We start from the raw sequence: 15,288 nt of genomic DNA on the forward strand, positions 1-15,288 counted from the left end.
CTGCTCCTGCACCTATTACACAGCCACTGCTCCTGCACCTATTACACATCCACTGCTCCTGCACCTATTACACAGCCACAGCTCCTGCACCTATTACACAGCCACTGCTCCTGCACCTATTACACAGCCACTGCTCCTGCACCTATTACACAGCCACAGCTCCTGCACCTATTACACAGCCACTGCTCCTGCACCTGTTACACAGCCACAGCTCCTGCACCTATTACACAGCCACTGCTCCTGCACCTATTACACAGCCACTGCTCCTGCACCTATTACACAGCCACAGCTTCTGAACCTATTACACAGCCACTGCTCCTGCACCTATTACACAGCTCCTGCACCTATTACACAGCCACAGCTCCTGCACCTATTACACAGCCACTGCTCCTGCACCTATTACACAGCCACAGCTCCTGCACCTATTACACAGCTCCTGCACCTATTACACAGCCACAGCTCCTGCACCTATTACACAGCCACTGCTCCTGCACCTACTACACAGCCACTGCTCCTGCACCTACTACACAGCCACAGCTCCTGCACCTATTACACAGCCACAGCTCCTGCACCTATTACACAGCCACAGCTCCTGCACCTATTACACAGCCACAGCTCCTGCACCTATTACACAGCCACAGCTCCTGCACCTATTACACAGCCACTGCTCCTGCACCTATTACACAGCTCCTGCACCTATTACACAGCCACTGCTCCTGCACCTATTACACAGCCACTGCTCCTGCACCTATTACACAGCCACAGCTCCTGCACCTATTACACAGCTCCTGCACCGATTACACAGACACAGCTCCTGCACCTATTACACAGCCACTGCTCCTGCACCTATTACACAGCCACAGCTCCTGCACCTATTACACAGCTCCTGCACCTATTACACAGCCACAGCTCCTGCACCTATTACACAGCCACTGCTCCTGCACCTACTACACAGCCACAGCTCCTGCACCTATTACACAGCCACAGCTCCTGCACCTATTACACAGCCACTGCTCCTGCACCTATTACACAGCTCCTGCACCTATTACACAGCCACAGCTCCTGCACCTATTACACAGCCACTGCTCCTATTACACAGCCACAGCTCCTGCACCTATTACACAGCCACAGCTCCTGCACCTATTACACAGCCACTGCTCCTATTACACAGCCACAGCTCCTGCACCTATTACACAGCCACAGTTCTTGCACCTATTACACAGCCACAGCTCCTGCACCGATTACACAGCCACAGTTCTTGCACCTATTACACAGCCACAGCTCCTGCACCTATTACACAGCCACAGCTCCTGCACCTATTACACAGCCACAGCTCCTGCACCTATTACACAGCCACAGCTCCTGCACCTATTACACAGCCACTGCTCCTGCACCTATTACACAGCCACAACTCCTGCACCTATTACACAGCCACAGCTCCTGCACCTATTACACAGCCACTGCTCCTGCACCTAATACACAGCCACAGCTCCTGCACCTATTACACAGCCACTGCTCCTGCACCTATTACACAGCCACTGCTCCTGCACCTATTACACAGCCACTGCTCCTGCACCTATTACACAGCCACTGCTCCTGCACCTATTACACAGCCACTGCTCCTGCACCTATTACACAGCCACTGCTCCTGCACCTATTACACGGCCACTGCTCCTGCACCTATTACACGGCCACAGCTCCTGCACCTATTACACAGCCACAGCTCCTGCACCTATTACACAGCCACAGCTCCTGCACCTATTACACAGCCACAGCTCCTGCACCTATTACACAGCCACAGCTCCTGCACCTATTACACAGCCACAGCTCCTGCACCTATTACACAGCCACAGCTCCTGCACCTATTACACAGCCACTGCTCCTGCACCTATTACACAGCCACTGCTCCTGCACCTATTACACATCCACTGCTCCTGCACCTATTACACAGCCACAGCTCCTGCACCTATTACACAGCCACTGCTCCTGCACCTATTACACAGCCACTGCTCCTGCACCTATTACACAGCCACAGCTCCTGCACCTATTACACAGCCACTGCTCCTGCACCTGTTACACAGCCACAGCTCCTGCACCTATTACACAGCCACTGCTCCTGCACCTATTACACAGCCACTGCTCCTGCACCTATTACACAGCCACAGCTTCTGAACCTATTACACAGCCACTGCTCCTGCACCTATTACACAGCTCCTGCACCTATTACACAGCCACAGCTCCTGCACCTATTACACAGCCACTGCTCCTGCACCTATTACACAGCCACAGCTCCTGCACCTATTACACAGCTCCTGCACCTATTACACAGCCACAGCTCCTGCACCTATTACACAGCCACTGCTCCTGCACCTACTACACAGCCACTGCTCCTGCACCTACTACACAGCCACAGCTCCTGCACCTATTACACAGCCACAGCTCCTGCACCTATTACACAGCCACAGCTCCTGCACCTATTACACAGCCACAGCTCCTGCACCTATTACACAGCCACAGCTCCTGCACCTATTACACAGCCACTGCTCCTGCACCTATTACACAGCTCCTGCACCTATTACACAGCCACTGCTCCTGCACCTATTACACAGCCACTGCTCCTGCACCTATTACACAGCCACAGCTCCTGCACCTATTACACAGCTCCTGCACCGATTACACAGACACAGCTCCTGCACCTATTACACAGCCACTGCTCCTGCACCTATTACACAGCCACAGCTCCTGCACCTATTACACAGCTCCTGCACCTATTACACAGCCACAGCTCCTGCACCTATTACACAGCCACTGCTCCTGCACCTACTACACAGCCACAGCTCCTGCACCTATTACACAGCCACAGCTCCTGCACCTATTACACAGCCACTGCTCCTGCACCTATTACACAGCTCCTGCACCTATTACACAGCCACAGCTCCTGCACCTATTACACAGCCACTGCTCCTATTACACAGCCACAGCTCCTGCACCTATTACACAGCCACAGCTCCTGCACCTATTACACAGCCACTGCTCCTATTACACAGCCACAGCTCCTGCACCTATTACACAGCCACAGTTCTTGCACCTATTACACAGCCACAGCTCCTGCACCGATTACACAGCCACAGTTCTTGCACCTATTACACAGCCACAGCTCCTGCACCTATTACACAGCCACAGCTCCTGCACCTATTACACAGCCACTGCTCCTATTACACAGCCACAGCTCCTGCACCTATTACACAGCCACTGCTCCTGCACCTATTACACAGCCACAGCTCCTGCACCTATTACACAGCCACAGCTCCTGCACCTATTACACAGCCACAGCTCCTGCACCTATTACACAGCCACTGCTCCTGCACCTATTACACAGCTCCTGCACCTATTACACAGCCACTGCTCCTGCACCTATTACACAGCCACTGCTCCTGCACCTATTACACAGCCACAGCTCCTGCACCTATTACACAGCTCCTGCACCGATTACACAGACACAGCTCCTGCACCTATTACACAGCCACTGCTCCTGCACCTATTACACAGCCACAGCTCCTGCACCTATTACACAGCTCCTGCACCTATTACACAGCCACAGCTCCTGCACCTATTACACAGCCACTGCTCCTGCACCTACTACACAGCCACAGCTCCTGCACCTATTACACAGCCACAGCTCCTGCACCTATTACACAGCCACTGCTCCTGCACCTATTACACAGCTCCTGCACCTATTACACAGCCACAGCTCCTGCACCTATTACACAGCCACTGCTCCTATTACACAGCCACAGCTCCTGCACCTATTACACAGCCACAGCTCCTGCACCTATTACACAGCCACTGCTCCTATTACACAGCCACAGCTCCTGCACCTATTACACAGCCACAGTTCTTGCACCTATTACACAGCCACAGCTCCTGCACCAATTACACAGCCACAGTTCTTGCACCTATTACACAGCCACAGCTCCTGCACCTATTACACAGCCACAGCTCCTGCACCTATTACACAGCCACAGCTCCTGCACCTATTACACAGCCACAGCTCCTGCACCTATTACACAGCCACTGCTCCTGCACCTATTACACAGCCACAGCTCCTGCACCTATTACACAGCCACAGCTCCTGCACCTATTACACAGCCACTGCTCCTGCACCTATTACACAGCCACAGCTCCTGCACCTATTACACAGCCACTGCTCCTGCACCTATTACACAGCCACTGCTCCTGCACCTATTACACAGCCACTGCTCCTGCACCTATTACACAGCCACTGCTCCTGCACCTATTACACAGCCACTGCTCCTGCACCTATTACACAGCCACTGCTCCTGCACCTATTACACAGCCACTGCTCCTGCACCTATTACACAGCCACTGCTCCTGCACCTATTACACGGCCACAGCTCCTGCACCTATTACACAGCCACAGCTCCTGCACCTATTACACAGCCACAGCTCCTGCACCTATTACACAGCCACAGCTCCTGCACCTATTACACAGCCACTGCTCCTGCACCTATTACACAGCCACTGCTCCTGCACCTATTACACAGCCACAGCTCCTGCACCTATTACACAGCCACAGCTCCTGCACCTATTACACAGCCACAGCTCCTGCACCTATTACACAGCCACAGCTCCTGCACCTATTACACAGCCACAGCTCCTGCACCTATTACACAGCCACAGCTCCTGCACCTATTACACAGCCACTGCTCCTGCACCTATTACACAGCCACTGCTCCTGCACCTATTACACATCCACTGCTCCTGCACCTATTACACAGCCACAGCTCCTGCACCTATTACACAGCCACTGCTCCTGCACCTATTACACAGCCACTGCTCCTGCACCTATTACACAGCCACAGCTCCTGCACCTATTACACAGCCACTGCTCCTGCACCTGTTACACAGCCACAGCTCCTGCACCTATTACACAGCCACTGCTCCTGCACCTATTACACAGCCACTGCTCCTGCACCTATTACACAGCCACAGCTTCTGAACCTATTACACAGCCACTGCTCCTGCACCTATTACACAGCTCCTGCACCTATTACACAGCCACAGCTCCTGCACCTATTACACAGCCACTGCTCCTGCACCTATTACACAGCCACAGCTCCTGCACCTATTACACAGCTCCTGCACCTATTACACAGCCACAGCTCCTGCACCTATTACACAGCCACTGCTCCTGCACCTACTACACAGCCACTGCTCCTGCACCTACTACACAGCCACAGCTCCTGCACCTATTACACAGCCACAGCTCCTGCACCTATTACACAGCCACAGCTCCTGCACCTATTACACAGCCACAGCTCCTGCACCTATTACACAGCCACAGCTCCTGCACCTATTACACAGCCACTGCTCCTGCACCTATTACACAGCTCCTGCACCTATTACACAGCCACTGCTCCTGCACCTATTACACAGCCACTGCTCCTGCACCTATTACACAGCTCCTGCACCGATTACACAGACACAGCTCCTGCACCTATTACACAGCCACTGCTCCTGCACCTATTACACAGCCACAGCTCCTGCACCTATTACACAGCTCCTGCACCTATTACACAGCCACAGCTCCTGCACCTATTACACAGCCACTGCTCCTGCACCTACTACACAGCCACAGCTCCTGCACCTATTACACAGCCACAGCTCCTGCACCTATTACACAGCCACTGCTCCTGCACCTATTACACAGCTCCTGCACCTATTACACAGCCACAGCTCCTGCACCTATTACACAGCCACTGCTCCTATTACACAGCCACAGCTCCTGCACCTATTACACAGCCACAGCTCCTGCACCTATTACACAGCCACTGCTCCTATTACACAGCCACAGTTCTTGCACCTATTACACAGCCACAGCTCCTGCACCTATTACACAGCCACAGTTCTTGCACCTATTACACAGCCACAGCTCCTGCACCTATTACACAGCCACAGTTCTTGCACCTATTACACAGCCACAGCTCCTGCACCTATTACACAGCCACAGTTCTTGCACCTATTACACAGCCACAGCTCCTGCACCTATTACACAGCCACAGCTCCTGCACCTATTACACAGCCACTGCTCCTATTACACAGCCACAGCTCCAGCACCGATTACACAGCCACAGTTCTTGCACTGCTGATTACACGGCCACAGCGCCTGCACAGATTACATGAACACAGCTCCTTTACAGATTACACGGCCACAGCCCCTGCACTGATCACAGCTCTTGCACTGATGATTACACGGCCACAGCTCCTGTGCCTGCAATGGTGGTGACACTAACAACCCCAATCACTGACTGCAGGGATAAACGCAGGAGCATTGTGGTTCCAGCACGTGACAGAACGTAATGGAAGGGCGTGGCACGTGTCTACAGAATACTAGTCAGGGAGTGACCCGGTGTAGTGGGCGGGGTGTCATAGCGCAGAGGGCGGGGTTACATACCTACTCTGTTGCCTTTGGCTGGGCGGGGCTGGACGTCTTGGGGTGTGACTCGCGCGGTGGGCGGGGCACTCTGCGGTTGGAGCCGCCACAGTTGACGCGGTTACGTCGTGTTTTTGCGCGGCTCCGCCCCTCTCGTTCGCTCACAGTCTGTCAGTCGGTAGAGGCTCGTCTGGGTCCGTTCAGTCCAGTGCGCGGTCCGGGCAGCAGGGTTTTTTTGCTTCCTCAATTTGTGACAGGCCGCAGGGCTTCTGTTCTTATCATGCCGGACCGCAGACTTTTCGAGCGGCTCCCCAGCGACGTGAGGCCCGTCAACTATGGGCTGTGTCTCAAGCCCGATCTCATAGACTTCACCTTCGAGGGGAAACTGGAGGCTGCTGTGGAGGTAAAAGCTGCGGGGGCTGTACGCATGCGCTAGTAATGAATGTGTATGGATGGATGTGTGAGCTCTGTGCACAGGTACATCCATCTGTTCTCTGTTATCAGCCCCAGCTGTGGGGTCTCAGCCATGGCCCTCTCCATGTACGTGCTCTGTGTGGGGTCTCCTAGGTGGGTGTGTAAATCATGTATGTGTCCTCTTCTCCCCCCGCAGTGAATCATGTGTTACTCATGGACTTTACACAGCAGAAGTTGTAGGGCAGGGAGTGACCGAGCCTCCACATGGAGAGTCCTGCAGTGCTCTGTGTGATCGGTGCAGCTCCCTCTCCTTACATTGTGAGTGTTGGCTGCCCCCCCCAGCACGCTGATGCCCCCCCCAGCACGCTGATGCCCCCCCAGCACACTGATGCCCCCCCAGCACACTGATGCCCCCCCTGCACACTGATGCCCCCCCAGCACACTGATGCCCCCCCAGCACACTGATGCCCCCCCAGCACACTGATGCCCCCCCCAGCACACTGATGCCCCCCCCAGCACACTGATGCCCCCGCCCCAGCACACTGATGCACCCCCCCAGCACACTGATGCCCCCCCCCCGCACACTGATGCCCCCCCCCAGCACACTGTGCTTTCCCCCCAGCACACTGATGCTTTCCCCCCAGCACACTGATGCTTTCCCCCCAGCACACTGATGCTTTCCCCCCAGCACACTGATGCTTTCCCCCCAGCACACTGATGCCCCCCCCTGCACACTGATGCCCCCCCCCAGCACACTGATGCCCCCCCCAGCACACTGATGCCCCCCCCCCAGCACACTGATGCCCCCCCCGCACACTGATGCCCCCCCAGCACACTGATGCCCCCCCCGCACACTGATGCCCCCCCAGCACACTGATGCCCCCCCCGCACACTGATGCCCCCCCAGCACACTGATGCCCCCGCCCCAGCACACTGATGCACCCCCCCAGCACACTGATGCCCCCGCACACTGATGCACCCCCCCCAGCACACTGATGCCCCCGCACACTGATGCACCCCCCCCAGCACACTGATGCCCTCCCTCCCCAGCACACTGATGCCCCAGTAATTGGGCGGTCAGCAGACGTGTGATCATATTAGGACATCTATTGATCATGTGTAGCCCTACATGCAGGTCTAGTACTGATGGTGACTGGTCTTCTCTGCTGAAGCATCTTACAGGGAACCTGTCCTAAGTATAAAGTGCCTGATGCAGAGGCACATGTCCCAGAGCCTGGCATGTGTGTAAACGGGGAAATGATACCAGTGTCATCCGTGTGTCCTCAGTGGTTTTAGATATAAGTAAATTACTAAGCTTTTTCCTATACTTTACAATGTTGTCCGTCATGCTGTGTCCATGGTTTTTACTGACCCATAGGCATGGCCTTTTTCATTCATGCTGCCAGAAAAATACAGACATGTGAATAACACCATGGATTATAGTGGATAATAGAGAAAAAAAAATCCAGGTATCCCATAAAAACAAACTTACTTGTAAATCATAAAAAATATCTCAATCGGCATAAAGAGTCACCAGCCCCCAATGCATTGCAGTGATTGAAGACCGCATGGATTGAAACATGTCTGCCGCAGTGTATAACACTTTTGGGGGCTCGAGACTCTTTATGCCGATTGAGATCTTTAATGATTTACAAGTACATTTGTTTTTATGGAATACCTGGATTTATCGATTCTTGTTCCTGCTGCACGTGCCTCGGATCCCTCTCTATATTTGGGTGAGCTGACAATACTTTTTCCTTTCTACTTAATAAATCATAGTGGTTACGTGTTGTATCCGAGAAAAAAAACAAAAGCGGATGCAACGTATATGTGCGACAGACATGTGTATGAGGCCTCACTCTGAGATGCCCACTAGGGACCACAGGAAAAGACCGGACTAGTCCAGCCCATCCAGGTGATAGATGTGTCCATGTACTCACACAGGAGAGACCTGTCCGTTACCTGGAGCGGTGTGGGGAGAAGCCGTCTGGGGACCACATTAGTCCAGTCATGTCTCTCCCTACAGTTCCCAGCTGGCATTTCAAACTATTTCCTGTGTTTCTGAGTAAAATATCCCTGGCTGCAATTGTATAGCCAGGTTCTGATTCGTGCTGCCCATGGATCAGGCAGATGGAATGTAATGACCAGTTCTCTTTTAAGTGATTTTCCAGGATAAACTTATATTTGAGCCAAGGCTTGTGAAGGCATTAAGTAACCAACACAGCTGTTAAAGGGGTTGCCCCCCCCCCTTCCAAAAATGTTTCATCTCCAGCTGCTGTATGTTATAACCTAAAAACACTCCTTTACTCACCATCACCAGGTCCAGTAGTGTGTCTCTGGTGTTGTCTGGTATTAGCCACATAACTGTTCTGTCTACACACAGAGCTACCCGAACTCACTGATTGGCTGCTGTGCTGTCGCTGTGACATCCGTGCCGCAGCCAATACTGAACACCATGACTGGTTCCTGGGGATGGTGAGCATAGGTAACATGTTATTTTATAACAAAGTGCAGCCAGGGACAAATATTTTCTGAAATTGAACAACCCCTTAAATCAACCTGTGTCCAGCACCGCCTCTCCTTCACTGCTCCCCAGTACACTGCTACAGTGCTGGTAACCACTGCAGTCAGTCACTGAGCTCATGGCGGAGAGGCAGTGTTGGACACATGGAATATGAGTAACAACTCTGTTTTTTATTCCATGTTCATGACTTTGACGAAATAAATGGGATTTCCAGGATAAACTTAACATTCTCCTACCTCATTGCACACTCATATTGGAATCTGTCTGTCCTACTTGTCTCCATCCACCGCTGATTATACCAGAGAAGCACAGCATTGGGTGTATTAAAATCCGTCACGTCTGATTCTTGTGTGATGACTGTGTTCATTTGGATCCCAATGACATTATCTGATTAGTATAAGCAGCTGTGATTAGTCTCTGTTTTGTTCCTATTAGGGTAAATTTAAAGGGGTATTTCCATCTCTGACAATTATGCCATGTCTACAGTCTATATCATCACTGATACTTGGGGGTCCCACTATTGGGACCTGCATCTGTAGAAGCCTCCACATGGAGAGTCCTGCAGTGCTCTGTGTGATCGGTGCAGCTCCCTCTCCTTGCATTGTGAGTGTTGGCTCCCCCCCCCCCGGCACGCTGATGCCCCCCCCGGCACGCTGATGCCCCCCCCCGGCACGCTGATGCCCCCCCCCCGGCACGCTGATGCCCCCCCCCCGGCACGCTGATGCCCCCCCCCGGCACGCTGATGCCCCCCCCGGCACGCTGATGCCCCCCCCGGCACGCTGATGCCCCCCCCAGCACGCTGATGCCCCCCCCAGCACGCTGATGCCCCCCAGCACGCTGATGCCAGTGGAGACACTTCTGCTCCATTATTTCTTGTCCAGATTTCACACATTTTAGACTTTGGATGCTTGAGGATCAGGGCGTACGTCTTACTTGTTTTGTCCATGTGGTCATAATAGGAGAATGTGTTAGGAAACTCGTAGATGTGGCGCCCTGGAAATGTTGTGGCATGGGCAGCGTGACAAGAAGTGTCTGCTGTTGTCCAAGAGTATAATTGGCGGTTCAGCATGTGCCAGCCAATCGTAGCTATGTCTTTGTAGTCTCAGACCCCATGGCATAGTTTCTCCATAGTAATATGTGCAGGCTCTGACTGATTTCTGTTTTTGTTTTTTTTTGCATAGTTTGACATATGAAAAGGTAATTATCAAACACAAAGATAACCTACGGTGGTCAGTCTGGGCAAAATTGTGGGCAGCCATGGAGTACAGGAAGGACGGCTCTGCCTTGGTCCTCATTGAAATGTCTGTTTTTCAGGTATAGATCTGGTACCTGATATGGTGTATGTGGCTGTCCACATGTCCATGTTTTATTGCAGATCACGGCCTAATTCATCAATACCAGCATTGCTCACCTTAGTCTTGATGAGGGGGCATAGTGCAGTGAGATCTGCCTGATTCAACCAGAGGCACCTGCAGGTGTCGCCATGCCTCACCCCTGTTTTGCCCATTTTGGTCTAGCTGGGCCAAACTAGTATGAAAACTCCATTTGTCACAACTCTGTGGTGCGCAAACATTTTGCAACCTTTCAAAGCGCTTAATGCCAGATTTCTGGCGTAATCAAATTGATGAATTAGGGTCTAAACATCTGCAAAAAAAAAAAAAAGCCCCGAATAAATCTTAGACAGTTACATTCTTGATCCAAGTAAATTCACAGGGTCTATGAGGGAAAAAAAAGTCTGGCAGGACGCAGATGTCATCCTTGTGTCATTTTGGTACTGTCCCTTTTTCACGGTTTAAGGCCTCATTCAGACATCAGTGATTTTTCACATACACCAAAAAAAGAAAATGGTCTGAGTGGTCGTTGGTGTTTCGTTAATGTCAGTTTTTACCAGTTTTGCACATGTCAAACAAATAAATGACAAAATGTCTATCTTTGCAACGTTAAAGGGATTGTCTGGACCTGGGGTACAAGACTGCTGCCGCTCCTTGACTTCAGATTTGTGAATCACACTGGGAGCGGACGGTAACGTGACTGCAAGTAAGTGGTTTGTATACTTCTGGCCACATTCAGACTAGACATGTCTGACCTCACTTATTATACTTGCATTGAGCGAGGCTGTGCACATCTAGTCTGCATGTGACCGCATGTGTGAAAATCACATACTTAGGCCTGCGTCACACTCAGCGTATAAAAATACGGTCTGTAATTTACGGTCGTAATACGCTGAAAAGTCCCCAAAATAGTGGTCCGTATCTCCTCCGTAGGCAGGGTGTGTCAGCGTATTTTGCGCATGGCATCCTCTGTATGTAATCCGTATGGCATCCGTACTGCGAGATTTTCTCGCAGGCTTGCAAAACAGACATACGGACATACAATGGATCCATGTTCTCAAAAAATCGTAACATCATATATACTGTCAGCGCCGCCGGCCGTAAAGCCGTCACCGCTGTGCTCTGCTTTACGGCCGGCACTGACAGGGAAGCTGACGGCGGGGGACGTAACAGACATCGGAATGTGAGTATGTAGTGTTTTTTTTTTTTTTTTTTTTTTTATTTTACTATGGTAACCAGGGTAAATATCGGGTTACTAAGCGCAGCCCTGCACTTAGTAACCCGATGTTTACCCTGGTTACAGGTGAACACATCGCTAGATCGGCGTCACACACGCCGATCTAGCGATGACAGCGGGGTGATCAGCGACCAAAAAAAGGTCCTGATCATTCCCTACGACCAACGATCTCCCAGCAGGGGCCTGATTGTTGGACGCTGTCACACATAACGAGATAGTTAGCGGAATCGTTGCTATGTCACAAAAAGCATGACGTTGCAACGATATCGATAACGAAATCGTTGTGTGTGAAGGTACCTTAACACCGCTGTGTATTTCTCGCAAGTCACACGGTTGGTCCGTGTGTAATCCGTATTTTTCTCGCCCCCATAGACTTTCATTGGCGTTTTTTTTGCGCAATACGGTGACAAACGCAGCATGCTGCGATTTTCTACGGCCGTAGAAGACCGTATAATACGGATCAGTAAAATACGGCAGGTAGGAGCTGGGCCATAGAGAAACATTGTACCGTATGCAATCCGTATTTTCAGCACCGCTCTTACGTCCGTAAAACACGCTATTGTGAAGCCGGCCTTACAGTTACGCACCTGCCGGCACCAGCGAGTTCTGGATAGAACCTGAAGCTTAGAATTTATTTCTCATTTGCACACAAAAATAAATCAGGCTCCATGTGATGGTAAAAACTGCCATGCTGACCGAACTATTGAAAACTGGATCCAGAATGCTGCGGTATTGCTCCAAGCAGGCTATGTGATAAAATATACATGCCCTTTGCCCCAGCAGCACCGCCTTGGTGGGCCCAGCTTGTGTTTATTAGCTAATAAATCTTATAAAGACAAGGAAGCTTATGCCAATTAAAAGCAGATATATTTTTATTTAAAAATTTAATTAAAAGAGCCATCTTGTGCAGCACTAATGCTGCATTCTGTCAAGGTGGCTCTTTAAGTTGGGGTCCCTTCTAATCCTGCAATATTCGTTTTTTTAATTAGGGGCTGAGAGATGGCTGGGAGGCGATTGTGTCCGGGGGGGGGGGGGGGGGGGAAGGCATGCCACGCCTGCATGCGGCCTGCGTACCTATCTTTAACATTAGGTACGCAGGTCGTGCGGCTGTATGCGGATGCTTCCGCATGCGTCGTTTTGACGATGCGGCGACCAGCGTAGGACGCAGCCTGTAGCATTTTTTTTTCTCCACATCGTCAAAATGACGAATGCGGAAGGATCCGCATACAGCCGCACGACCTGCGTACCTAATGTTAAAGATAGGTAGGCAGGGCGCATGCAGGCCTCATGCAGAAGTAGGCAGAGCTAGCGGCGGAGGTGCGGCCGAGGGCGGGGCTTCACGGAGGAAGTCCACAGTCCGACGCAGATCAGGTAAACGCTAGTGTGAAACTAGCCTAAGCTGCCTGCACTGGGAATATACTGAAGCCTAAAATGAAAGTATCAGGAGATATACAAAAACATACAATATAACAAATTCAAATGATATCATGCAATAGCAAACTGCATAGAAATTACAGAGACAGAGGTCTTAATAAAAGGTGCATGAATTTTTTTTTTTTTTTTAAATAAAAAGGCCCGAAAGTTCATATGCATATACACTGAGTAAGGGTTCTTACCACCTGATGGGCAGAATGGCAGTGAAAGAGACATAGTAGCAGCAATGCAATGTGAAAGTCTGATGTCCAAAGATATGAGCCTACAAGTATAAATATAGAGGACTATTTCTAGGAACCACATATAAATAGGGGTAAAAAAATATTGAGTACATTTATGTAGGGCACAATGACTCAATGTGACCAAATAGATAAGCAATAATGCTCCTATTTGAGGCGGTGGACACTATAGAGGTGTATACGTGCAAAGTGCAAAAGGTAAAGTGTCTCTAGTGCATTAGGCTGGAAAGAGTATATTACCTGGCAGTGCAGCGCAGAGACCCGACGCGCGTTTCGTGTGATGCTTCATCATGGGGGGTAGCTCTGCACTAGACACTTTACCTTTTGCACTTTGTATTTAGGCTTGTAATAGGTGGAATTGTGTTTATTAGCTGTCCACCACATCCACCTGACCACTGCAGCTCGTAACTGTTGACAACAGCAATGTCAGCATGGGCGTCACAAAACTGTTGAGGCCAGTGATTGAATGTAGCAGGCACATGGTTGGCATGTCATTGCTGCAGTACAATTAAAGGGATTTACCAGGTGAGTAGTAGCTCTGATTCAATGCAGTGTTGCATAATCATGACAACACCTTAAAATCAGATGAAATGAGGTTTTGTTATGAGAAGTTACAAGTTGTAAACGTCTTAGGATTGTGATAAAAAAAGGCCTTGCAGGTGCCAAAGACCTGAGCCTAAAGCCGTAATGGCACCGATCACTTGTGTGCAGCTAGAATATTAATTTTTCTGGTCATATGTTGCCACATGAAAGTGCAAGGTCACTGAGGTCAATATGTGGCAGCAATCCAATGTTAATCCAGTTGTAATGACTCTATATAATATATGAATTTTAACTTTTTGTATTGAAAAACTGAAATAAATAAAACGGAACCTGTCACCAGGTTTGGCCAATATGAGTTACGGCCACCACCTTTCAGGACTTATATGCAGAATTCTATAATGCTGTAGATAAGCCCCTGATCCAACCTGCAAGAGAAGAAAAATAAGTTTTATCATACTCGCCCAGGGGGCAGTCTGTTCCGATGGGTGTCGCAGGTCCTGGTTTGGCACCTCCCATCTTCTTGCGATTCCACCCTCCTCCTTCTTCCTCGCTCCCCGGCATCACGCTCTTGCTCAGGCGTACTTATCTGCCTTGTTGAGGGCAGAGCAAAGTACTGCAGTGCGCAGGCGCCGGGCCTCTCTTACCTTTCCCAGTGACTGTGTACTGCAGTACTTTGTTCTCCCCTCACGGTATATTCAGACATTGGGTCTGTTACTTCTATTTCCTACATGTTGCGTTTTGTTTCTGCAGTATGCAGACATATTTCTAAACCCCACTGATTCAGAACTATGGAGCAGTCACAGAAAATCTGAACATACCTTCATTAAGCTGTCCTACCTGCAGAGACTAGCCTGGTCATGAGGGTGGTCTCCCTCTGACACCCTCGTTATGCAGCGGGTCAATCATTGAATAAACCTCCCCTTATTGCTAGTAAATTGAGAGCTTGTTCAGTGTGACAGATCCACTTTAACTGGAAATGCCTCTTTCTTACTGGTGACGTTTGGAGAGATTATCAACCAGTCCCTTGAGACTGTATAAAACTTGCTCTGTTCGCCACGAAAAAAGAAAAAAGTCCATTGGCAGCTTAACCCAGAGGATTGTAGCTAGCGTTA

At 50.6% G+C, this 15,288-nt stretch overlaps 1 protein-coding gene across 1 annotated transcript in view; it reads left to right on the forward strand.

The window, feature by feature from the left end:
* Positions 1 to 6,586: 6,586 nt before the first annotated feature.
* NPEPPS (aminopeptidase puromycin sensitive) overlaps positions 6,587 to 15,288 on the forward strand; it is a 55,640-nt gene continuing 46,938 nt past the window's right edge. The window contains exon 1 of the mRNA XM_069751710.1: positions 6,587 to 6,857. Within this exon, the coding sequence (XP_069607811.1) occupies positions 6,735 to 6,857 (123 nt within the window). The 5' untranslated portion in view covers positions 6,587 to 6,734. The remainder of the gene's footprint in view (positions 6,858 to 15,288) is intronic.

The sequence above is a fragment of the Ranitomeya imitator genome, chromosome 2, assembly GCF_032444005.1.
Source record: "Ranitomeya imitator isolate aRanImi1 chromosome 2, aRanImi1.pri, whole genome shotgun sequence".
Lineage (NCBI taxonomy): Eukaryota > Metazoa > Chordata > Amphibia > Anura > Dendrobatidae > Ranitomeya > Ranitomeya imitator.